Here is a 26394-nt window from a genome sequence, read left to right on the forward strand (position 1 = left end):
GCGGCTATGAAAAATGTTGTGTAGTTCGTGTAAGGTTCAAAACAAAAGTTTGCCTTAAAGCTGAAGTAAATTATTCCCCTCCCAGTCAGCAGTTTTGTATTGATAAGGGTCCCCCAAATAGCTATTCCGCCTAAGACCTCCAACGGGTTTGATCCACCATTGTTTGCAGCAGAGAACTCTTCATAAAAGTTCTACAATTAACACAATTCTTAAACTCGTTCCAGTGAGAAAGAATTAAAAACTTGTGTAGATAGTAATATCGATGTATTTTGACATTAGAAAAAGCAAATGACGATTGATGAATGCTTTAAAAAGCGTTAAATAATCAAAAACCAAAATCATCCCGAAACTGGTGCACTTTATGTCAACAATTGCTGAGACATGGTTTAGCTGGGTTCGGCCCATCTAAGATCATCTGAACACGGATTGCTTCTGTGTATTGCTGTTAAGCATAATGTTTTCAATTTTTATTCCCTCATTGCACTTGACGCAAGCGTCTTTTTCAGCGTTTCTTCTATTTACTACTTAAGATTGTATTTACTTGCCCTAGCCATATTCGTAACACGCCACGTGACTTTTTCTTTACCTTCATAACTAATCTAAAGCTAAGCAAAATATACGTCACTAATAGTTTTGCTGCATCCACTCACTCACACTGCATCAATGCTGCTCTGAAGATCGCGTATGTCTTTTCTGGTTTCTTTTGTTTTCTTCGTCGTTCTATCGGATAGTAGCTTCATTGCTGGCGCTTTTCTAAGAATCCAAAATACCTTACCCTAAAATACCCTGCTGCAGGAACACGGGTGTAGTACGTTGCTTTTACATGCTAAATGTGTACAAATCGTAATAGTAGCATTTGTTGTAGTAGTAGCTCTTGTTGCTATAATAGTAGCTATAATGTAACGCACGCGCGCACCCTTCGTTCGGTGGAAGAATTAAGTTTTTGTTCGAAAAAGAATCTTTTCCCTCCCCCACCCCCCCTACTTTTACGCTTCCGTTGGAAAGAAATCTTTCAGCAGCGTCGTTCGTCGCTTTTCCGCAATGTCCATTTGGTTTTCCAACTCACCACGATCGGTCGTTTCCGCCCGTTCTACCTTCCAGGAAAGATTCTCTATTTCCGCTTCGAGCTGAGCCTAAAAGAATATGTCACATTTTGGCATAGATATTATTATCGTATGGTCTCAGGCGCATGCAGTACGTACCTGCTGATACTCGAACAGCTCCTTTCTCGATTCCATGTAGTACGCGTACGGGTATGTGTACTGAAGTGTGTAACGACACTTGGCTAGTAGGGTAGCTGCATCGAACAGATGCTGCCAATCGATCCACGTACCGAGTCCCTTCATCACCTTCTCATTGATGCGTGTTCGCATCCGATCTAGCGTCTGCTGCTCGAGCTGAAGCGATTTTGAATGGTTTTCCCAACGCTCGTAATAGTGTAGGTACTTCTTGAGTGCTTCCCGAGCCTATGGAAAAAACACAAGGAGTCAACAGGTTAAAGTAGCATTTTTCAACAAAAAAAAACCTACACCTGCTTCTCAAGCTTCCGAAGCTCTTACCTGCGCGTGTACCGATTCGTGGGCGATGTTTGGATTTTCTTTATACCGCGAACACTCGTAATACTCCGACCCGTGTGCCTTCCAGTCACCGAGACACATCCAGCAGAAATCGTGCTTGCAATTGAAGCACTGCATATGATTGCAGCCACCATTCTTCTCGATGCAGATGTGACATTTCGGGCAGTCCTTCGTATGGGCACTGATGTAGTTGGCCGTTTCGCTATCGTCCGCACACTTGGTCAACCATTTGCGTATGATCTGGCAGTCGGTCGGTGCGTGATAATCGGTCCCGCACCGGAAACAGAACGCGGTCTTACACATCCGGCAGACAGCCTTCTTCGGGCTAATGTCCTGGCTACGGATGATTGTCTGGGGGGATGGTATGAGAAAGCAAACCATTTAATACCGAATGAAATTCGTTAATAGTAGACAGTGCCCCTTACCTGGCAGTTTGGACCGGGACAGAAGCGTAGTTCCGGATGTGATTTAACATAGTCGGCGAACGTAAACTGTTGATACTTATCACGCAACATCGGTCGATTCAGTAACGTCAGCACGAGATCTTCCGGTACGCGCACATCACAGCGCTGCTCCATACATTCGATCTGGGTTGAAATTCCTTGCCCGATTTGTATCTCGAAGTGCATCGCCCAACAGTCCCGGCAGAACGAATGCTGACAGGACAGTGAGTGAAACTTGTCAGTCGATTGCACCGTAACGCAAACCGGACAGAGTTGCGTACGGTAGCAGCAAGCCGTCACCGTTGCCGTCGTTGTAGTGCCGGTGGACCCGATGGTTTGATGAGCTTTACTACTACTAACATTACTGCTGCTGCTCGTTCCCGGTATTGCTGTGCTGGCCGAGCAGCCAGGGACGGATGAGACGAATGAGCAGGTGGCACCAGTAGCGACCACCACGGCGACAGAGGACGTAGACGGGACGGGTAATTGTGCTGGCGGTGGCACCGAGGGTGCGGCCGCTTTAATCCGTGCACTGACCAGCAGATTGGAGGCGTTGTTCCGGTACCGCTCGATCACTTCAACCGTGTTCCAGCGGGTCTCGTGTAGCAGCACCTTGGCTAGCGATGGCGTAATTTGTAGCTGCGTGCTAAGCTTTTCAACCGACTCATTCAACAGCTTCTCAACCTCCTCCACGTTCAAACACTCGTACACAAAATATTCCGGATCGGTACGCTTCGGATCGATCTGCTCGATGTCACAATCTTCACCTGGGGAAGGTAAAAAAAAAAGATGAACCATGTGTGTGAGTTCATTGTTTCATGGCAAACAGGAAAATACAGTTACTGTATGTATTATAACTAGACAAGGGACAAACGATTTTTTTAAAGCTGAGGGCGGCAAAGTCCGGCCCGCTAGACGATTTGATTTGGCCCGCAAGAAACCCTATTTCCACATGTTTCAAGATTGATTTCAAGTATATGGCCCGCAGTTTCAGGTTATTTTTTACTGCCTGACCCTTTTGGTGATAACTCTGCCGATTCCTGTTGTAAAGGATTGAGTGCGGTCCAGTTCGATCAGTGTTGTGAACTGAACTCGTACGGCAGTTCTTTCGCCCGTCGTCCGTGAGGCGGTGTTGATCATTCGGTTTTTTTACTACACATGTGAAGTAGTAATAAGTAAATCTTCAATTTTCATTCCAGAGTAACTTCGGAGTAACTCCGGAATTACTCCGGAGTTAAATCCCGATTAATCCGGAGCAATTACTTCGGAGTATACTCCGGTTTTTATAGGTCGGAGTGGATTCAAGAATCCATGCTAATCCTCAAATCCTAATATCCTCACATTGCACTGTCGCCGTACGGTTGGCGTGCGGAAGAATCGTCATACATAATTCTATTGTGCGGATCTCGTTCACTCAGTATAAAGATTGGAACGAATCGAACGGTTCTGATTCAATACGCGCATTCCTAATTATAACTACAACAGCTTCAAACAGTGAGGCAAATCAATCCTAACGAACATATGTTTGACACCTCTGGCACTCACAACAAACAAAGTGATCGTTGAAAAAAAGCATCTGATCTGTTTGTCTTTTTTTTTCTTTTGATCGTTCCACACATTTGCTAAACACATCGACATATTTGAAGTGATAATTTTTAAATAACTCGTTTCGTGCGAACTGGAGATCCTTGTCAGATGACTTATAGTGTCGACCCAGAGAAGGATTCGCTCTATCGTCGAAAGAATTTCGTTCGCGAAAAAAGGTATACTTTGCATACCACACACATCGATAAAGCAAGATCCGATACAAAATCTCATTAGTTTGAGGTTATGTCCACTTCATGTGAATGCCAAACACATCCTTCCAAGGTGGACAACCCACCTATTGGATAGCGGTTGGTTTCATAATCGGATTTCAACTTCAAACCAGATGAGACGAAAGCATATGTACATAAGTTTAACCGGATAGAAATATTACGTTATGACATTTAACGCGAACATCTGTTGTAGATCTTAATCACATTCGTGATGGAAATGTGGGGCAGGCATTCGTTGACTCTAGGTCTCAGTGAATGAGTGATTGACAGCTTGCCTGCCGGCGATAGTGACCTATTTTGCGAAACATAAACAGTTCCATTAAACTCATTTTGAGACGATAAGAGACGTTGTTTTGTAAATTAAGAGTAATCTGATTGCTGTGTAGAGTAATCACTCTCTATGCAATCTCCATATCTCGTTAACAAGAAAGTTATATTACGACAACAGCTAAAATAAGAGATTGACCTTTGAAGGGAACCAGCCAACCAGGAACCGTCCTAAGCCAACATGTCCTTCACTCCCAAGCAAATCGGCCAGGTTATTTTTATAGAACAACACGTCTCACTAAACCCCCTTTAGCTTGTGTTAGCGCGCGAAAAGCATGGGCGATGACAGACCACCAGCAAGAATTGATTACCGGCGGTGCGTCGTCCCTTGGCCTTGGCGCAAAATGTCAACCATCCCTGCACACGTGTGGGAAGAACAAGAAAAGCTTAGAAATTGATTGCAATTGCGACAAAAGCTCCTACTGCTACGGTGTAGAAGTGCTGCTTTCGCGTAATGTACAAATGGTCCGCCGAACGCTATATTTATCCGGTTTGTGTAGTGACGCAGCTACAGAGGGGAAGAGGGAGTCAGAGAGAGAGAGAGCGAGCGAATTACATCCGATTTTGTCGTTTGCTGTTGTAGGGACCAACGGGATTGAACCAGGTTTTTTTCGGATAGAAAGCTTCATAAATAATGAGGCGGTGCAGTAACTTTGACCACCAGAAGGACTGGACACGATGCGGTTGTTTTGGGCCGTCTGATGGTCAGTGTCGGGTGTTTGTGTTCTTCGTTTCGCATAAGTATTTGCGATGAGATACATTGCAGCACCAAAGCCTAAGACCCAGTCCTTGAGCAAAGCTGTGAAATTGTGAGGCTTCCAAAGCTGTTTCATACTGGTTTTGTGTTATGTGAGCAATGTGATGCCGTAACGATGATAAGTAAAATGACCTCCACAAATGAATTGGAGTACTTTTCAAACATGGTGTTGTATAATTATTTGAGTGAGCCATAATTCCTTCTAAGCATTTTTCCTTATACGTGACTAAGATTTTTTTTGCCAGCATTGGAAGACTTGAATATGTCTAATATCTAAGACGCTTATATTACTGAAGGAAATACAAAATCTTTTTATGCCTTTTAATGCCTGTCCTTGGTGCCCTGAGTTTATCCTACATATAAAAACTGTGAACCAATTATAGTGGAACGCCGAATATCAGTGCTCATCGGGACTTGGCCCCTGCCGGATAAGCGAACATTACGGATAATAGGCACAACTCTTTTTATTGATAAATATATTTCTACAGCAAAATGTTAATATTCTTAGGTGCACTTTGCAAAATAAATCTGTTCTATGTGGTCGAACTTGCAAGCAAATTGTATCATTCCCTATTGAGGTTTTTATTTCTTGCCATCACCGATTTGCAGTGAATATGTCAATTCGCTTTTGGAACTGTCATTTACGAGCAGCACGGATAATGGGACAGCCGGGTAAAAGGTACCCGTGTAATCGGTGCTCCACTGCATATTCCAAAATCTGCATTAACTTGCTCCTCAAAAGCATATTTTACCCCCGAATCTCGGATGACCTTTGCTAAGCGTGGGATATTAAAGAGGTGACAGATGAACCTTATTTCCCTAAATCCAGCCACCCTAGAGATTTTGAAAAATTTTCACCCACCAACATACATATCTGCCATGTGGTTGGTTGATGTTTATGAAACAAAAACAAATTTAAAATTGAACTTTCTCGTTTATCTATGACCTTTTGCAATCATATCGTCGCCAGTTATGACGTAGACAGAGTGCGAGAAATTCGTTATAAACTTTTAATTGCATCACCAACGAAGCTAGACGAAACGTACAGCACGAGAAATAACATATTTTCCGTAGGATTAGCCAAAAACCATTGGAAAAAATAAAATTCGTATATAATCTCGTACGATCGAAAGAGCAATCGATACTCTCTATGTGTGACTTTATCAGCATGTTCGAATTGTGTTCCCGTGTCGGTGATTATAATCAGCATTTTATTTTTGTATCGAGTGACGCACGTTCTAGGGCGTTAACGATTTTCCTCTAAGAATATTGCGTTAATGAGAAATGTTTACGAATGCTTAGCATGTTAGAGCTATGCGGTATTTAGCCATTATGAAGTCATATAAATACTCTGATATACTGGTGAATAGCTTTTCAATTGGTTGCGAGGAAAGTCTCGAGGGGAAATGTTATTTTAGGACACAGTTTGCTCCAGCGAATCTCTCAAATTGTACATTCTATGAAATTATGGATAGATGTACCATTTCTTCAACGGAACAAGCTACATTTTTGTGTGCCATTCCTCGGCGAAATCTTTTGAAATTGTCATTTTATTGTCATATTTCATCATTGATACTAAGAAATTTGATCACTTCACAGCTGTTAAAACCCGAAGATACCTAATTAGATTTTATAAATAAAAGAAAGCTTAACGGAAAGTAAACAACTTTCACTCTTCCCGCCCGTGAACAAAACACACAGCAAAAAGACCTTGTCCAATGTGTGCATCTTCGTCTGATGATTGTATCTTTTCTCCCTGGCAACAGTTTTTGGAGCTCGATCGATCGGAGACGGGGGGTTTGTTCACTTTCGGTTTCGGTGGCATGTTTACCGATGCCGTGTGTTTTCACATATAAAATAAAAAACAGAAGACCTCAACAAGCCCCCAACCGTGGCAAATTGACAAGGTCTAGGCTTTGTAGTCGTAGCCCATTTCCTTTCCACGTGTCTTGCTTCTTCCACAATCACCACTGAGTATCACTGACCTCACAAGTGATATTGCCACCATCCCAAAATCGTTACATCGTGACGACACACGCTACGCGCATCATTATGCGAAAAGATGTTTAGCTTGAATGGTTTCTTTATCGTGTTTTTATATGTCCCTTCTGTTTCACTCGTTCCGTTCGCGACTTTCAGGTTGCTCTTTCTCTTTTCATCTCCATGTTCGCGACAGTGACGCGAAGTAATGAAACCCACCACCACGAGAAGCAATCGCGGCACCGCAGGCTCGTCGGCAGCATCAGCATCGTCTGGTGACCTCCCGCAGTTCAATGCTTTCATGACCAACATGCAAGGAAACTGAGAACATGGTTGGTAAGTGCGAGGACAAATACCCCACGACGATTCCATTCCGATCGACACGCGGATGGTGTAAAACACGTCCCTCCAGGGAGGCGAATCAAGCGTGATCTTTGCGTCGTCGATCAAGACGCGGAGGAAGGTGTTTCCACTCTTCCGTTATCATGGTTTGTAGTTGGAACTTTACTACGTGTTTACTACATGCTGAAGTCATAACAATAACTACATTTGCAATGGAGAGGGACGTTCTTCGTTTCTCTATTACGAGGTTTAACAAAGCAAAGTCTAATGTACTAAAGGAATTGTTCAATTTTTTGTGCAATAAGCGTTGTTGGGACTGAATCCTACTTTGTGTCTTTTATTAATTAATGCTGTTACTTGAGCGGCCGGATACAAAAAAAGATCGTTACAATAATTTAATCCCGTATTTACATTATAATTACAAGTGTCAAACCCATGCACCCAACTAACAATTCCCATTTAACAAATATCAAACATTTCATGAAATCCTAACAAGTGGAATAAGAAATTTTATTAATTTTGCACAACAACAAAAATCCTTCCATCCGAATGCCGCACAGTAAACAATTTCACGGTCAACCTGTGCGCAACAGTGTGAACGACAAATGCTACCAGTTTAGTTAATCGCAGCCTAGCCAATAGATAGATGTGCTGTACAAGGAATTATAATGTTTACAACAAGCAGACCCTTTGCACAGCTCGAGATGTTTAATTAGAGTGTGTGCACATATGCTGAGGTAGTAGTTCCGATCGCTTTCCTTGAGAGCAATAATTACAGCCCGCAACAAGCGCCTACGGCACGATTATAGCGCCACGCTACTAAATCTTTCTAGTAAACTTTTCTTTTCCTCGATTGCTGGATGTGCTTTGGCAGTAGTGTTTGCCACTAAGTTTGGTTGTTTACATCTGCTTTTAACCCTAGTTCGTCCCGTTGCCGTTAAGCCGGGTAATACTTTGCGTGTGAAAACTAATTCCGACCGTACATTGTGGAGGTAAAATTCTCTTCCGTTACATGCGTACATGCGTATTGCTTCGCGCGCTTTGTTTTAATTCGTCCTCCAAAATCATGTAAATTAAGAATTTATAATGCTCTCTATTAATAGCTGTGACTCGACGAAATTTTACCACAATCGCAGGGAAAATATGCTCGCGTTGTAAAGCTGCAACGTATATCTTGACCGTGGTTTGGGTTGGCATTTTTTTTTTGTTTTCCATTCTACCAAGCATCATTTCCGCCGGCTCTCGCTGTAAGCATTAAAATCCACCGTACGAAGCTGGTGTGCCATTGACCTCCCCCGAGGGCCATCATCTAGTTGGTCAGTGCGTGTGGTGGTGTAGAGTGAAAATGCGGCAGTTAAGGGGGTGGTATATGAAACGATACGCCACCCAGTTTCGGGATGGACCCGAAACATTTGGAACAGTTCGCTGAACATGAGCCACGATGATTCAAACGGACGGTGCTGTACACACCACCTGATGATCGTAAAATTGATGATGTTGATGACGACGATGATAGGAAGGAAAAGGATTGAAATTTCGTACGGGAAGCGTGTGATTCAGTGAACGAAGGTGGAACACAGAAAGACCAGCACACTTTACCATATCTCCCAGCATAACGCATTCAACCAAGCACGGTACCCGGTGGCTGGCCGTGGCGGCAGGTTGTGCGAGCGGATCGAGCGACGGTGTGTACATATACGCAACTAACAACCGTAACGATCGCGCACCGCGCTTTACACCGTACAGTGTGCGCTTAGCTACGTGAGGCGGCTTCTTAGCAATAGGGAAGTGAAACAATCGCACACTACACGAAACTGCTGTACAGTTCCGAGGAGGGATGGGAGGAGTTCCTTCTTCTTTCGCGATTGTTTGTTGGCGATTGAACTAGAAAAGCTGCCTATATGCAGCTCATTCTGCGTGAAGCATGAGTTCATCGTACAATGAGCAATCTAGATATTCGCTGTTCTATCCAGGACGGAATGGAATAACACTTCCACACCATCGTTCCTTGTCTTTTTGACTTTCTTGTGCAATCAGTCAACCGGAACTGGGGAAGGCAAATGTGTGCCCCCCGGAGGAATTGGAGGTAGAGCACCGCGTGGCAATAAAAAAAGACATCGTACCGAAAAGTAGAAAACTTAAATGAATTAATGTACCACACACACACCACGCAGAACACGTCTTACCTGAGTTGTAATAATCCTCAAATTCGTAATCATTGTCGGACGAATATTCCATGTCCGATTCTTGGTCCGCCATTGTAACTAGTTGTGTGTCTTTTACAGGATTAGCAAGATATGATTGTAGCCTTCTATAATGCGTTCGATTCTTTCTTTCTGTGGCTTCTTTGTAGCTGGTAGTTGTTGCTGCTTACTACTCATGAAAAATCACCTTCACTTTCTTGGGTGCGAAATTTTCCCACCAATTCCGTTCCACCCCCAGCCCTGCTTGGAACAAACACACATCCACGCGCACACACACCCACACTTGACTATTATCGCACACACGCAATTGTTGCTAATTTTTGCACACGCTCGCTATCGTTGTTGTAATTTGTGGTAATGGAAGCAACATTTGAGAGATTTTCACAGCTGCCTTTTAATTTCACTTCCCAGTAGTTGGAACGTTGTACGGAACCTACTTTAGTTAGTGCAAATTTTAGTAATAAACGCACACACACACACACATACACACACTAGCGATCTTACCGAACCACTTTATGAGGGTAGACGCGCATTAGGAAAACACTCGCTTTCAGAGGAACACTAGTGGTACGGTGTACGAGATCAAAAACCATATTTGGCTGTACGATTCCCCTACTGGAGGATGTTATGCTTTACCAACGCAAAACAGGAAGCATAAACACGCACAACATCGCACGAACATGAAAGGTGCACTCTCAAGCCACAATTTCGTTGCTGGCTTAGGTTCAAGCCATTTTACTGTTTGGCACTTGTAGCTAAACTTACTGGCACTGGCATTTACCACACGTTGGAGAACGTTCCACTACGACAGGTCCAACGAATTGAATCGTGCGAAATAATCGGTTCACTACCAAAGGAAGGCTGGAATTTTCCGTGCAGAGAAAGACAACGTTCTTTCCTTGCAACAACACACCAAACAAACACTCCCGTACGCTTTGTAATGTGATTATGCGAGCAAGCTGCATGGCGCACAGGTACGTCCATTGCACGCTGCTGTCACTTACGTTGAATGTCAGATTTGACAGTTGACAACACGCTTCCCTTTCGCGTGCATTTTGGATTCATTATGGAAGCGATTCAACTATGAATTTCCAGTGCTCTACAAAATCATTTTAATAATTTCAAATGAAACACATTTTCTAATTTACGCATAAATGTATACTTTTTCTGTTTAATATTTTTCGAAAATACAATTGTGCTTATTGTTAATGAACTCACCTCCTCTATGTTGGTCGTTTTGCAATATGACAGCATGAGAAAGAACTGTTGAATCCGATCCAAACGTCCCAAGCGAATCATTCTAAAATATGATCACTCAAATTAGTTCTACGGGTTACATTTGTACTAATGCAACTATTTACTATGGTGTTTCTAATAAAAACATTCATTTTTCAGCTTAAAAATTACTGTAAAAAATAGTAAAAGACATAACTTCTTAACAAGGACAACATTTGTCCATCACTAGTTCCGGATCTGTTTGACAGCCAGAAAGATCAAGCACAGTTTAGAGCAGGTTAGTTTCGTTCCATAACCGTTGGATTCTTAAAAAAATTGTTACAAAACTAAAATCTTTACTAAATAATTTAATAAGTTTTAATACCAATCCATCGTGATATTACACTTTCATTGTTTGTAGCATCAAAAGGTAAACGAATAATGAATGAAAATCGAAAAGAATTATGCTTAGTAGGCGAAGTAGGCATCGGTCTACAGTGGCCCGATTGATACCAAGCAAACGGTCAAATTTGTTTCCGATTCCCTTTCAGGACTGCAATGGATAAACCATTTAAGTTTCGTAAAGCAACCATCAGCAACATTTACGCCATATCACTTACGCCGGAAAAGAAAAAGCTGCTAATGCAAAGAATCTATTACGAAACCCACCAAAACGGGCCATTCTCCGAAGAGCAAGTACGGAACACGTGCAACCAACTGAATCAATCTTACGAAGTTCGCTTTGAATCGATTGCCTGTGCTATGAAGATTATAATAAAGCTCCTAACGAATCGCGTGGCAATGGACGAGGTAATATGCTCTTATCGAAAATTATTATCGTACATTTCGAACGCCTTGGATAAAGCCAACTGTGCCAAACTGGCAAACTATCTGAACAGGTACGGTAGCATTGTACGGTAACATTCGAACGCTAAACATTAAAAATCGGACTAAAATTACATTTTACTCTCCTCGTCGACACAGAGTATCGTGTATCGTGTTGGAAAATGGTATCGTTTCTGTCGATTCTTTTCCGGTGGCAGTGATGAAATGCATTTTAGTGCTGATGTACCGTTTCCCGATCACAAATTTGACGGAGCGTCAAACCATTCTTCAAGCGGTACGTTCAACGCTGGAATGGTGCAGATTCAAACCCAATCTTTACAAGCAGTGGGGAATCGGTACGCTTATCCGTTGCGTCATTGCGTCCACCAAACGGCTCCCGGATGAGGTAACCGTGGCGACCGAACTAAACGTTCTTGCTTACAGCATACTGGACGTGTTTTATAGCCCGCAAACCTCTACAGTACATCCGGTGGAGGTTCTGTTGCGGTTGGTGTACGAACAGATATTTACCCGTCTGGTGACGGAATGGACCACGGTCCGGAGCTTTGAGCTGTTGCTATACGTACTGTATGGTATGCTTAAGCGCAATATCTCTACACAACTGAAGCTGGATATCGTTCGTTTGCTGGCAGATGCGATCGGCGGCGGTACAAGACGTCTTGTACGGTTGCTATGTGTTGCAAAACATTTGAGGAATGGCATACTGCTGCATAAGGTAAAAACCATCCTGACGATAGTGCTGTCTCACAGCCTGTTTCGATACGAACCGATCAAGCGGACCGTACATTTTCATGCATTTCTGAAGCTGATTGAAAAGATGCTAAACGATATCGATTTGGAACAGCTGACAAATGGCAACTATCTTTGTCTAAATATCCCACGTTCCAAGTTAAATATCGAGAGCGTTTGTTTTGTGTTTGTAATTCGACATCTCGATTTACTCGAAGGAACTAGCAGTCGTAGTTTGGAGCTGGATTATATCTACAATCTTATCGCGTCGGTCAACATAATTTACTACAAGCGCTGGAAGGTTCCTAGCTTTCTCGTGAAACACTTTATCGACGGACTATCGGTATGGTGTACATTCCAGATGTTGTTTTCTTCACTTGCTGAAATTATCTGATATCTCGTATTTCCTATTTGTAGCGATATTCAAACACAGAAGCGTTTGTTAAAAATGTCTCACAGCCAGAGGAAAAGTTAAAAGCAATTCTATCCAGCGGGAGTATGAACGTACATATGAACAAGAGAACAGAAAACGTTTTCGGACGACTGCCAGTTACGGTTCACCGTATAGAGTGGTTGTTTCAGCTGCAACCGGAAAACTTTGGCCGAAGGGTTATCTTCCACCAGCAGCTTGCAATTCTGCAGCAACGAATGATCCTGTCCAGTGATGATGCATGGGCCACTAAGCTTTTAGGGATGTTCAAAACCGAAACGCTCGTTGCGGTATTATCGACGAAAAGAGCCACCGCTACTGCCCGGTTAAATGCATCCGTACTGCTATCGAAGTGTAGTCTTACCGGACCGTTACTGGGTAAGGTACTGAGAAAAATTGCATGCCTCTGTCAGCAGCAACAAACAGCCTCGTCAACCCATTGGATGGATTGGGTGCGAGCCGTTTATGGAACCGTCCACAAACTGGATAGTGCTTCCAGACGGAACCTTTGGTCCGGGCTGTCCAATATTGAGCAATCAACGTGTAACAGCGAGCAGCGAATGCTTCTTGTAGATATGCGCGCCAGCTTGTTGGTTGCAATGCTACCCGACATTAAAGGAACCCTTGCTATATAGATAACTGCAGCGTTATCATTACCTTCAAAAATACACGATAGCAAAACGGTACGTCCGGTAGCATCTTCAAAGTTTAATCGTTCGAACAGATCGAAACCTAAACGATAGATAACGATAAAACATTACCGAAAGAAGTCATTCATTTGAGTATAGTTTTTTTTTATTCTTACTGCCTTTGTTTTGCGGGTTTTTTGTGTTAAATTATAAAATGAGAGACTGCTGTTCTAGCAGTGTGACTCATTGCATGCCAACATTCTGCATAATGTGCAACCAGTGCGATAGTGGACCCCATATGCACACACACACACATGGGAACCGTATAGCGAACTAATGAAAGTATTTTGATTGCGTTTTAGTGTCCTATATAGAGAACACCGATGTGTTTCTTAGTAACTTGTACATGAATTTTAATTTCTCCGTTTTATTGCAGCTGGTTGCACGGTTGGCATTTGTTTCTTCTTTTGTAAATGGTGTTAAATTTTGTTGTTCTTTAATTTACAAACTTAAACTAACGCCTTCCAATTTGTTATGTTTCCTATTTATCTAGCATCTTCATCGTCGTCTCTCTCTCTCTTTTTCTCTCACTCGGTCTCAATTTCTTATCCTTTCTGCTGACAATAAGTTTGCTGGTTGTTTTAGTTCTGATCTGTTACGATTATTATTTTTCCTCTTTATCAGACATGGTAACTGAGCTAGGATAGAATGATTTTGTGTTTCTCGGGAGAGCTAACTGATCAATTTTTTGGATCAAATTTTTAAGGATCACTTTTGTCGTTTTTCTCGATTTGTTGTGAAGAAGATTATACTGGCGGTGCCAAAATGTGAGCATGTTTTAGGATGAGTTATTCAATAAGATTTTCTATTCCAACGTTTGCTATAATACGGACCAAAATTTGGACACCGTATTGCATATCTTTCTACCGTCAATTGAGCGCTCGTAAATATCGGTATCTTTTCGTATAAATATATAGAGTTTTACATATTCATATAGCTTTTGCTTTAATTACTGAGTGTCTGAAGCTAACACTTTACATGTTCCGGTAAATGATTTCAGTTCTTCCTACGATTGTTTTATTGAAGTGTGTTGATTATACCTTTTTTTGTTAGTACTGGTGAACGTTCAGAAAAATAGCTGAACTAACAGATTCTACTTTGTATCGTTAGAGCATTTCTATGCTACAAACATGCAACGGGCAATTGTTATAAATTTCGGCATGACCTAACCTTCATTGTTTGTTTTTTTTTATTGTTTGTGTGTTGAAGGACTGTTATTTGTTATTTGTTTTATCTGGATTTTTTTAATGGAAGATGAAGCAAAATCACCACTTTTCTTATCTGTTTACAATTTACAAGTACAACAGTACTAACTGTATCGGTGATGTATGTAAATTGTATTGACTATTGAAATTGTGTATTTGTAGAATAGTAATAGTTCGTTGATAAAAGTGAATTCGCCCTTGTACTGCAGCAATTTATGTAAACGTTTCAAATCTCATACCAAACATCGGACAAGGACCGCGGATGAGATGGGACGACGAACGAAGGATACTTTATTTTGATTCGTTTCGTATTGTTTATGCTTTGACTAACCGGGTATTCCGACAAATAAACGGTATGGACGCGAATGTGTACGAAGAAATTGTGTACGTGGACACTACATACAGCGTAATATATTAACACAGTTATCCTATGCCTTACGTCGCTCATTTCCAGTTGCAAAACTATGGTATTTCCCTTACCTTCGCACCTTCCTTACTTTATTCCTTATTTTAATCTAAACCATACCAAGCTCGCTCCAGCTCATTCTGCTCAGGGAGCACTCGCTTCCATGCGAATAATGTTTTGATGATGATGTACGATACGATATTTAGTATGATATATCAACTTTAAACTCCTCGTTTTGCTCATGTAATGGACACATAGGAGTAACTGAACGGGGGAAAAAGCAGCTTTAAAACCTGTGTGTAGGGTAGCGACAAGAAAAACGAATAAAACGAAAAAAAACTTTTCTGATAAAATGTCCACTAAAGCTCGATGATGATAACTACGGTGCGGATATTTTAAGGATTGTTTTTTTTTGTTACTAAAGTGCACTGATCAAACGTGCTGGTGTAGTTTATCATTTAATCGAATTCAACAGCGTTCATGGCAATAGATTACGCGCGTAATGTTTTCGTCACTGCTTTTATGCTACTTTATGATACATACATGTTTTTTCCAGTAGCGACTGCCTTTTTTAGATTCGAGGGTTATTCATGCGCACATTTAGCTGAAATGGTTCTGAAGCAACAATAATTGCCAACTACGTATTAAAAGGAAACTAGCTAACCTTTGAAAAAGCGCGCAATCCATCGTTGGCGTAGCTGTAATTCAACATCGTACTGATAGCGATAGAAAAACCTTAAAAACGATAGAGCACGATTTCACATTCGAATGCCGCAATACAGTGCTACTAAATGTAGGATCAATTTCCTAAAAGGTCAAAGCGAAATACTAGTTCGGGTAGGGGAACAAGAAAACATGAATGAATGATGGATCTCTCCGCTTTTTTCCGCAAACCAGTGCGGATATGAAAGCTGTCTGGTTTATCTTCAAACCCTGCTCATTATCGCCATTATAGTCACTTTTGGCAATGGAGAACTATTAGGCGCAATAGAGCAAAATCGCAAAAAAACGTGTGCACTTTTCTATTTGTAACGCATATTGGCGTAAACATTTTATCTGCTTGTAATCGTTCTAATGCAATGTCAGTAGAATTTGACACTACTATCCACGAGCCTTCCACTCTCTCTTTATCTCTCTTTATGCATCTCTCGCGGTTCGTATTTGTCCCTTTTGCAAGCACTGTGTTTTTAAATTGCCACTACTATTTGTCGACTAAAGCATACATTTAGGTAGTTGTTGCTGGGAGAACCTTTTCCCATCACGCAGCATTTTATATTAACTATTTACAGTTGGGATGGGTTGGATACTGCTCCGCACATCCGGCCGATTAAAGATAGCAGGGGTGATCAACACTAAAACGAGCAAACAAAACAAAAAGTATAATTTAAATTACTTCCCTACAGTTTAGTTTGATTTGATCGGGTTTCAGGTAGATTGTGGTTTTGTCATACCTACGCATACAGCGTACACTCAATGTAGCTGGTCGGTACAAATCCTTCTTCCCAACCCTTCGAGCTAAACCGTCGCACCCGGGTCCAACCGTCTCCCTGGTCTACTTCTATCACTTGCAATTCTTCGCCTTCCGACATTGGAATGCTGCCTTCACTCGTTGCTATAAGAAAAAAAAGAAGAAAGATTGCGATAAAATAAAGTTCTCCATTTTATGTTTTAAATAAGATTAATTCTACTACCATCAAATGGATAGAGCGCTCGGCATGTTCCCAGTGGCGTTTCTGCTTCGTAATATTCCTCATTCATTGGCTGTTCGTTCGTGCTGCCTTGACCGGAACCAGGTAGCGAGGTGTGTGATGTACCCAGCCCACTTTCCGGACTCGCTGAGCTGCTGTGGGACGTGAAAAAAAAACAACCACACAACAGTTCAATATTAGTGACAGTTGGTTCGAATTTTGTATAATTTTATCAAAGTGTAGAGGAGTAGCTGTGGGACATTGAAATCTACTAATAATAAGGAAAAGGTTAATCAATGTAGGATTGCTATTGACCATGCAGGACAGTACGGGACAGAGGAATGGTTTTTGCAGACTAGACTATGTACATATAATTGATATACATTTTGGACTCGTTCTAATACATTTTTTTTACGATTCGCAAAGACTATATTGTGCAATAGAAGCATCGAGATGTATTAGAATGGTGAGGATTTTTTTTTCTATACAAGGATTCGTCGAGTACTATTAATGTTTAGTTACAATAACACTGGCAGGGGAATGTTGAGGGAACTACACAAGTAACTACGAATAGAGGCGCTAGGGAAAAGGGATTCAAGAAACAATTGTTCAGTTGTACCCGTTGTTGTTAATGTTAAGCCCATTTTGCGCTTGCTGTACACTACTTTCGGAAGCTGACCTGCTAAGGCTACCGGCATCGTCTGGATGATCTTCACCATTATCTTCGTGACTGTTCTCATGATTACTGCTACCGTTGGAATGTCTGGTAGGGATAGGAGAAAGAAAGAGAGAGAAAAACAATACGATCGTTAATATACACATCCTCACACGAAAGCTTATGAGCCATTTAGAGTCCTCGTCAATTGAGGACTTGCGCTCTTCACCTGGACGATCGTTGTCCGTTCTGTGTCACACGGTTTGATTGGGGACTGTGCTGAATGAACGTTTGGTTGTTAGCCTGCTCCAGCAGCTTTTGGTAGCGTCCCAGTTCGTGCCGTAGCCTATCCAACCGGTTGACCGACTCATTTAGCTGCTCCTCTACCGTACGCGGATCGCCGAGCATTGAGTTCGCCTCGTACACTCCCTTCATTTTCATCAACCCATCGCTGGCCGCCTGCTCCTGGGCTACCTTCTGCTGCAGCTCCTGCACCTTTGCTGTGAGCTTTTTCCGCCGTTGCGTCGGTGGGAGGTCGCTGAAATCTTCCTTCAGACCGTCCGTAGAAAGGTTGTTCTAAAAAATTGAAGATAATGGCAGATAGTTAGCAAGTGACGACCAGATCTGCTTTCAGTTCTAAACGTTTTCTCGCTGGCGGTAGTTGAAAGTTGTGCTTTCGATAAATTAAACTCATGCAGCGGAAAGAAAACAATCAAACTTTTTCCTAAATATACCAATGTATAATATGCTTTTGAGAAACACACTAAACTAAATGCAAACAAAAGCAGGAGAAAAACACACATAAGTTAACGAAAGAAAGAAAAATATACAAACTTTACATACAACATCTAGCATCATTATGGTAAAATACAATACATAAAATTTAAGAATGTTTTTTTTTTAAATCTAACCAAAACCAACTCTCACACACACACACGGTATCCTCCGGCTATCGGCGGATAATTATTACCTTTACATTTATGCAGGCTTCGAGAATCTTCTGGGTGGGTATTATAAACGGAGTTGGTGTGATGAAGAGTTTTGTGTGTTGTTAGTGGTTTGCCGATAAGTGTTAGAACCGCGACAGGTGCCATAAGCGCAACCAAACACATCCACAAAAGCATCATATACAAACATCGACAAGAAAACGAGCGCAACCAACACCAAACGCACGTATGGAGGATGAGTCCGAATTAGGAGATTTTTTTTGATGAATCGTCGAAAAATGATAAATAATTTTGTTAATAAAAATTTAGTGTTTTTGGTTGTAAATGTGTCATGGTTTTATTTTGTGTTTGGTGAGTAGCGTTTTCAGTAGGAAGGCAGCATGGAATAAAAGAAATACACTATTTACTACACACATAAAGGACAGGGGGAGGAAACATAACTGTGACATATGAAGCTTTCTCTATTATGAAACACGAAACGTGAACCGAAATAAAATAGGGGTAAAATTAATATGAGAAATTTAATTTAATTTATGGCGTATTTTGGTAGTTGGGTTTAATTTTTACAAAAGCTAATCAACCCAATGATTGATATATGCACTTGATGGGAAAATGGGATGTGGATCATCTTATGGTTAGTATCTCGAAATAGACGAGATGTTCGATGAAACCATTACAACAAGATGAAGCACATTTTATTGAGGCCTGCTTAAAACTGCATTTATTAGGTTTATTATACACCTGCAAATGTCTCTAAAAAATCACCATAAATTAAATTAACGGTCTCATACTTAGCTAGTGGGATAATGAAAAGGAGAACCAAACCAAAATTAATTAGGCAAATAAAAACACCTATTTATCCTTCTGTCTACGCAAGAATGAATCATTGCGTGTAATAAAAAACCGATTCTATACGACTGGAATCCTGACCCCGCAACAAGTGTTCTTGTGAGTGTGTTGTGCGAATGTATAGATTACATCACACGATCCACACCGATTCCACTCCACATCCAATCCGTTCTTCAATCGAAGGGATAATACAGTCGAGGCTAAGCTAAAGCTAACCTTGTCCCGGAGACACGTCAAAGCCGCGCAACAGGAAGGCGAAACGATACCAAAAGCAAAATGAAACGGTATAGCTTTTGCGTGTCGACCGACATTAAACTCTTTGCAATGGCAGGTCACGTTGCAAATTATGGTTGAAGAGGAAACGGCGTTGACATGGTCCCTGGTTAACTGCACCATGAGAAATCATCCGAGCCGGCCAACCCGCACGGAATGTTTATCGATCGGTAGGAAAACAAAACCATGTCGGACAGACCGAACCTTGGCGAGACATCGCCAGTTGCAGGGAGGATAATAAGGGTGAAGCAAATCCAAACCTCCAATAAGCTTCACGTCTCGTCATCAAAGCTGGGAATACCCTGCGTGTCATGTCTGTTACTCAAGGACTGGCGAAGTCTCGTTAATGTGAGTTCATTTCATAACACTCATTGTAATGCATTGCAGCTAACAAAAATCCTTATTTACAACCGAGACTGAATGTATTTGCGTTGTTACGATGGAGCGTTCAAAAGGAAATCATCGATAAGAAATGTATTTTTTTTTAATACGTTTCGTAAGAAAGACAAAAAAGCCGTTAAATTTTGCCTACACTACCAAGGTTCCAAAAATTCACAAACATTTATGAAAAATACCTCACATAAAAAGCGAAGACAGAAATAGTAAATCTTCATTTTTTTATAATTCGTTGCTATCCAAAACCCGTCAACAAAATTGAAGACTTTCGTGCGACATGGCTCAAACACATATCCTGATGGGGTGTTGCTACGTTTTTAAGGACCTCATTAAAAAACAAACATTTATGATAGTGGGACAAACTGCAAGACTAGGTATAACAAATCAAAATGCACATAAAATTCCATAATAATGGGGTTAGAAGTAAAGTTAGCGAAACCGGAATAGTGAAAATAAAAATAAATACATAAATTTATAATTTCATGAGCACAACAAAAAGTGTTGCCAACCAACACACAAAGTCGCATTTTTTTCATGTGACGAATTGTACCCCATACGATCATCTGCTGAGATCAGAGTCATCATTCAGAGTGTCTCCTACGCTTATTACGACAATTGCGGCATACAGAACCGTGACACAAACGTTTCTGTATTTAAATCCACAAAGGAAGGTAATTTCGCCAAGTGCCAATTGGATCTGGCACAAGAAAGCACCTACAACTTCTTACAATTGTCACATTTGGTGCAGTAATGAGATGTGTTATTAGTGTAGGAGTACCAAGTTGTTTCGTGTAGTGTGTTCTTTTTTTAACGCAGAAGATGGAACAGTAGTAGTTGAAAATACACTGCGATTTTATGGTTCTAAATCAGTATAGAAGATATAGTGTTAGGTAGTACAAACATGAAAACACACCCAACGCATTGTGTGGTGTGAGAAATTTCGATAAACTCATGCCGATAATCACAAAAGTCTCCAAAACAATTTCCATACTGTTTGGAAATAAAAAAAACCGCCCCAGTTTTAGCTACCAACGCCATTAGGTAGTAAGAAATAACAAGACACACTTAAGCACAAGAACGATAGCCGTTAAACGGTCGACAGTAGTTGCAATAGAAAAGCGTTTGGTGATAATATAGCCGCAGGCGCACACGTGCTGTTTTGTTGCTTTGGTGTTCAAGGAGTAGTATGTGCCGGTCCGTGGACGTACACAGAGTGTCGTAGAGTAATACTCACTCCATCGTTCAGGAAGAACATAATATCGCCCAGTCGGTTATCATATCGGTGGTAAGATGGGTTTGTTTTCCATTCCCATTAATACGGCAACGAAAACCACACATTGTCGACAAATATTTGTTTGTGTGTTTCATTTGTCGAATTCGATTTGCGTGGAGTACAATAAAAGTACATCACGAATGTATCATGTCAAGGCAAAATGGAATTTAATGACGAATGTCCCAGAACGATATAGGAAATGTAAAGAAAAATTAGATTAGTAAAACAAGATGAACACCTATCTCTTATTAACTAAAATGTTTAACAAGAAAAATAAAAGCAAATATAGACCAACAAATTGGAAAACCCTAAGTAACGATAACAATGGCGGGAGTATGTTCTGAGGAAGTATTGAGGGAAATACATTAAACGTACAACCTTCTTCCTTAATAGCTTTCTTCTCGAAGTTCTATACCGTTTGCTTCCATTTGCTTACCTTATTGCCGGTGAAGATACCGAAAATGCCAACGCGTTTCTTAAGCTTATCCTTCGTTGTGCCCTTCCCCGTCATATGGTTAAGTCCGGTGCTGGAGTTGTGAGTTTGCGAATTGTTGGAAGCGTCCGGGTCAGACTTGGATAGATCCTCGAACGGTATATCTCCCGGAGGTTGAAAACCCGACTGATATCTACAGTATCAATCGATGGAATGAAACATATTTACGATTAGTTCATGGACGTTAGGTAACCAGAAGTTTCAGCACCGTGCGCATACTTTTCTATAACAATCATCGAGTCGTCCTTCTCGTTAATCGAATCGGCTGCCTTTACCATCCCTTCCAGACATCGGGCAATGATGGGCGATACTTCGTACTCGACATCTGCCGCCCGTTTGATGAATTCTTTCATACCACGCGTTCGCTTTTCGTCCAGTTCCTGCAGTTTGTTGAACACCTGCCAAAAAAAATGGTAAGAATGGAAATATTCAATTGCAACGTCCACCCGCACGAACAAAAAAAAAATGTCGCCACCAACAATGCCTCGCATTGCCATTACCTCCGGAAGTGCTATTTGATAGTGCTGCTGCTGCTGCTTGTTTGTGATCTGCAGCTGGTTAGCATATTCACTCTTCGCGTCCTCCGACTGGCTGTTGCGAATGTTCATGTTCACGCGCTGCTTCTCCACATCGGCACGGCTAAGGTGAAAATCGGCATCCGCCTTGTGGTAGCTTTCGATCGCCTTTTCCGCCTCGCGGAACGCCTTCTCGTAGCTGCGTTTCGCCCGATCCAGCGTACCGATCTGTGTGTGAAGCGACTGGGTCAACCCTGCGCCCTGGTTAAGTGCCTTTTTGCGCTCCTCGCGCAAAATTTTCGACAGCAGCATAATGTTCTGCAGCACCTGGTTCTGTAGGTTTTCGGCTACCACTTCACGCTGGCCGGCCAGATCGGCCACCTCTTTGAGGACATTTTTGAACGCAATCAGGGAGGAAAATCTACAACAAGAGTATGAAGAATAGAAGGAATTTAAACTTACGGAAACGGAATGCTCCAGAAACGATCGTGTAATCTCTATAATCAAGCTTAGGAACGTTGAGATGTTGAGCACAACTGCACTTTAATGTGTGTCGTTCTAGGCTAAATACACAAATTATTGTAATCAGTCCCAGTGGACCGTTACACGATGCAGCTGATATTGGGGCTGCGGGCCGCTCTTGATCGACATTATTTCGTCACCCGTTTCCGGTTCATTTACTTACTCATTTTCTTCGTCCTCTTTGCTCTTTTTGGGTTGATAGTTCTTCACAAGCCGTCTGAAATAAATACACAGAGAGAAAGACGAAACAAAAAAAAAATTAGGTTAGCAATAGACACGAGAACATGTTCTTAAAAGTCACTAATTTCCCATGCAGACGTTTGGTTCGTTTCCAACGTTTCGCGCCATTTGGTTCGTTCGGTTGGTTCCGGAGCCGGGACTGGTGTATTCAAGCGTCAGGCATCAATAATCACTGATTGGTACCTGTGCCAACCGACATGCTAAGAACGCCGGCGCGTCGCACGTTCACGCTAAGCCTAACCAACTCCCCTTTCGCTTGTGGCAGAGTGACTACAATCGGCGTTTTCGAATTTAAGAGCAAGTGCCCTTAGATGGCTGCCAAAGTAGCATCATAGACGACGGGGGACCGGTCCATAGACCTTTCGCAATCCATTTTAAGAGCCAAAGGCACTAAAACGTCCATAATTACTGTCAGTAACACTGTAACACTGGTAACGTTACTTGTTTGTCGATGATTGGCATTTTGTAGGGTTTGATGTTGAACCGATTGAGGTGGTATTGTACGTTACCATTATCTGGCTGTTAGTTGCAATGTGTTTTGCTTTATGTTTCTCTGTGTGTTAGTGTTGAAGAAGCCATAATTTAACCCTAAGACACCAGGCAGGTGTAGTAACATCGCCGCTGTTCGTGCTAGATGGGGGGTCTTCTTTGCACCATCCAACGCCCCTCCCCCTTTAACTCTGGGGACTGTTGCATATCGCACGTGCAGTAGAACGGAACGAAATGCAACCGCACAGCAGTACGATCGACTGACAGATGCTCGAAGAAGGAAGGTATGGATGACACCATCTCTCCATATACCTTCCCCAGCACCGGCGGTTGAGTTCACGTTTCATGACTCTACAGTGGATATACAATCGGCTCATTGTAACCATCGGGAATGTGTCATCAGTGGACACGATTTTACAATGTTCGTCTCAGCATAAATGGCTGATCGCATGAACTATTTGTGACATTCAGGACACTTAGAATGCTCATCAATTTATTTACACTTTTCAGGCGATACGATGATTCTTGACGGTAAGGAATTTTATCAATACTTATCTACTTAGAAATCCCTTATAAGAAATGCTCCCTGTTGATTGCTTTGCTAACGTTATCTTTAAATTTTTCATTAGGAACCGAACAATGTTACAAACGTAATGAAAATAGACACAGATAATATTCCCAACCGAAGATAAGATAAGATTGCTTATCGGTGCAAAAATTTAAATTAATTGTGAACACAATTTTTGCTATGCTGTTTGCAAACCGATAACGTTTTGCTGTTGATGCAGACAAAAATGAAACTTAAATTAAATTGATTTGGAAAGATGACGATATTTTCTTGTTGAAAATTCATTAAAAAAAACTAACTTACTGATATGGACATCCTTATTATACACACGCATTGCATGTTGGATCAATTAATCTAATTTCCCAATAAATACCCAAGTGAAATGTTTCACGTTACACTCATTCTTCTACGCATATCAGAGCATATCCCGCATGCAATGTGAGCGCACTGCAGTATTTCATCACTGACCTTATTTATGGTAAGGTGTTTTACTTACTCTACCGTTCAATGCTTAATTTCTCGTCTGCCTCAATACTGCCCAACGATCCCAACGATGGATGCACCTGCTGCTTGTGGCAGAGAGACACCCTCGGAAATCGTTGATGTACGATGATTATGGTAAATTGTTTGCATTGTATAGGAAACGAGCTACATATCCGCTAAATGCTTCACTTTCTCATTAACCAACGAACAGCATCGTACGTGCGTTGTTTGCGGAGAGTGAACACTCGCTATCGAAGCTTTGGTTACAAACCTGCATGTATGTACATAAAGTCGAGAGAAAACTTAAGCTTGATGCAGCTACACGCATGTGCCTACCGAAGAATTGTTAGTGATAATGTTTGTTACATATATGCTTGTGGTTAAAACAGATCACTTTCTACAAACCCTTGTGTTGGGAAGCGGACGGTAAGAGCGGACTGTCATCGGGCTGTGTTTTCTAGTCGTCTCACTAGATCCAGACCTAATCGAACGGTTAATGAAGCGGATGCTGTGACAGCAATCATCACCATACTCTGATGGAGCATATGCACCGGGTGACAAAAGCATATGAGGCAACACAGACTCACACTTCAAAACCTTACATACACTGTGTAGACATACGCAGAGGACACATGTTGTAGCGCTTAACCAGTTTTTTTTTACAATCTGCAAGAAATTGTCCCTGTTCCTCTGAATGTCCGAACAGTGATATCTGGAGATGGCGCTGTACAGCTTCATGACAGGGTTAGTTGTCGCTACCGATCGATTGCTTTCACTGTAGTTGCGGATACGCTACTGATATGGTAACTACCACGCCGCAGGCGTGTCGCACAAGCGAAAGTGAATGAATGAATGAATGGGCTGGTCTGTTTGGATGGCTACCCATGGTGGTTGGGTGTGGCGAGTGCATAGCATGCAATCCCGCTGCATGCTGATACTACCAATACCAATGTATTTAGCACTACTATTTCTGTGGACGATATCCAAGCGTCTATCCATAAGGGCGTTGGGCAGCAAAGTAGCGATGGATAAATCTTCAATTTTCCCAGAGTCGGAGAAATTCGACTCCGAGACATTCAGGAGTAACTACGGCATTATTAATAACTGATAAACTGATAAACTGACAGTTGAACTGACGAGAATCAGTTCTCAGTTCTCTGATCAGAATCAGTTCTGACGAGAACTTGAATCCGGAGTTAAAATCGGGGACTACTCCGGAGTTAACTCCGGAGTATTCCGGTACCAACTCTGGAATAATTCGAAGTTAAATTTGGAGCAATTACTCCAGAGCAGTAACTCTGGAGTAATTGCTTCGGAGTATACTCCAGTTTTTATACGTCGGAGTCGGAGTGGATTCATGAATCCACTCCGGAGTTCCCACCACTACTGCAAAGTAGATGGTAACAAAAGGCTGAGATAGAGAGAGAAACGTTACGATTTAGATTTGAAAACAGAATCTCATTTTACTACCGACCACTTCATCTCCAGATCCTAGCTTTATGGACGATCATTGACCGATCATACGATCGCTGTTCATGGATGGCTCTCCCACCAAATAGTTCGCGATATTGGAGAAAGTTTTTTTTTCTCCATCTTTGCCAACGAACTGAATCAATCTATCCGGAGATGTACTACTACACCACCACCGATCATTAAGCGGGTGGTTTGAAAATCTGTAAGTAACGAGAGCATTCACGCAGGTGATCGATATGCGGAGAGCACGGCAAAGTCGCAGACGCTGAGGAACTGAATGAAATCGTTTCTTCAAATTCCTTTGTAAACGCGGCAGCATAACCCACATTCAATGTACCGCCCCCCGAACACACGCAAGGAACATTGGAGCTCTTGCCCGTTCGTTTATCCGACCTATTTGTGGATGGCGTGTTTCAGTTTTTTTTTCTTCGCCTATAAAGATAAACATCGATATGGTGGAGCTAGTTGGCAGAACAAAAGGAAATCTGTAGGCAGGTAGTTTTGGTCCAGGTCGTCTGCACGCCGTACAACAATTCGCACATTCGCAAACAAAGCGCAACGTT

General features: G+C 41.8%; 3 protein-coding genes across 14 annotated transcripts in view; 1 reads left to right on the forward strand and 2 right to left on the reverse strand.

Moving 5' to 3' along the window:
* Window positions 1-430: 430 nt before the first annotated feature.
* LOC125767139 (potential E3 ubiquitin-protein ligase ariadne-2) lies at window positions 431-10399 on the reverse strand. Its single transcript, XM_049433428.1, has 5 exons — window positions 9430-10399; window positions 2003-2787; window positions 1560-1928; window positions 1203-1466; window positions 431-1133 (listed from the first exon to the last, which is right to left on the reverse strand). The coding sequence occupies exons 1-5, from the start codon at window positions 9500-9502 to the stop codon at window positions 987-989; spliced, it is 1638 nt and encodes a 545-aa protein (XP_049289385.1). The 5' UTR covers window positions 9503-10399; the 3' UTR covers window positions 431-986.
* A 184-nt stretch (window positions 10400-10583) lies between these two features.
* Window positions 10584-13433, forward strand: LOC125767134 (uncharacterized). 2 transcript variants are annotated; one of them, XM_049433403.1, is made up of 4 exons: window positions 10584-11092; window positions 11214-11561; window positions 11647-12580; window positions 12655-13433. In XM_049433403.1, exons 2-4 carry the CDS (start codon window positions 11221-11223, stop codon window positions 13300-13302), a joined length of 1923 nt encoding a protein of 640 aa, XP_049289360.1. In that variant the 5' UTR covers window positions 10584-11092; window positions 11214-11220; the 3' UTR covers window positions 13303-13433. The 2 variants fall into 2 exon arrangements, with proteins under 2 accessions (XP_049289360.1, XP_049289359.1); XM_049433402.1 differs by having other exon boundaries at window positions 11087-11561.
* Window positions 13434-13440: 7 nt separating this feature from the next.
* The window catches only part of LOC125767135 (formin-binding protein 1-like), a 60420-nt gene continuing 47466 nt past the window's right edge, over window positions 13441-26394 (reverse strand). For 3 of the 11 annotated variants that reach the window (XM_049433406.1, XM_049433404.1, XM_049433405.1), the window contains 10 exons: window positions 22742-22795; window positions 22042-22477; window positions 21761-21939; window positions 21485-21674; window positions 18281-18310; window positions 17540-17886; window positions 17275-17418; window positions 16659-16810; window positions 16419-16579; window positions 13441-16319 (listed from right to left, as the gene is read on the reverse strand). In XM_049433406.1, coding sequence (XP_049289363.1) covers window positions 16419-16579; window positions 16659-16810; window positions 17275-17418; window positions 17540-17886; window positions 18281-18310; window positions 21485-21674; window positions 21761-21939; window positions 22042-22477; window positions 22742-22795 — 1693 coding nt within the window. In that variant the 3' untranslated portion in view covers window positions 13441-16319. The remainder of the gene's footprint in view (window positions 16320-16418; window positions 16580-16658; window positions 16811-17274; window positions 17419-17539; window positions 17887-18280; window positions 18311-21484; window positions 21675-21760; window positions 21940-22041; window positions 22478-22741; window positions 22796-26394) is intronic. The other 8 variants (XM_049433407.1, XM_049433412.1, XM_049433410.1 and 5 more) reach the window with 8 other exon arrangements.

Source organism: Anopheles funestus, chromosome 3RL (assembly GCF_943734845.2).
Source record: "Anopheles funestus chromosome 3RL, idAnoFuneDA-416_04, whole genome shotgun sequence".
NCBI lineage: Eukaryota > Metazoa > Arthropoda > Insecta > Diptera > Culicidae > Anopheles > Anopheles funestus.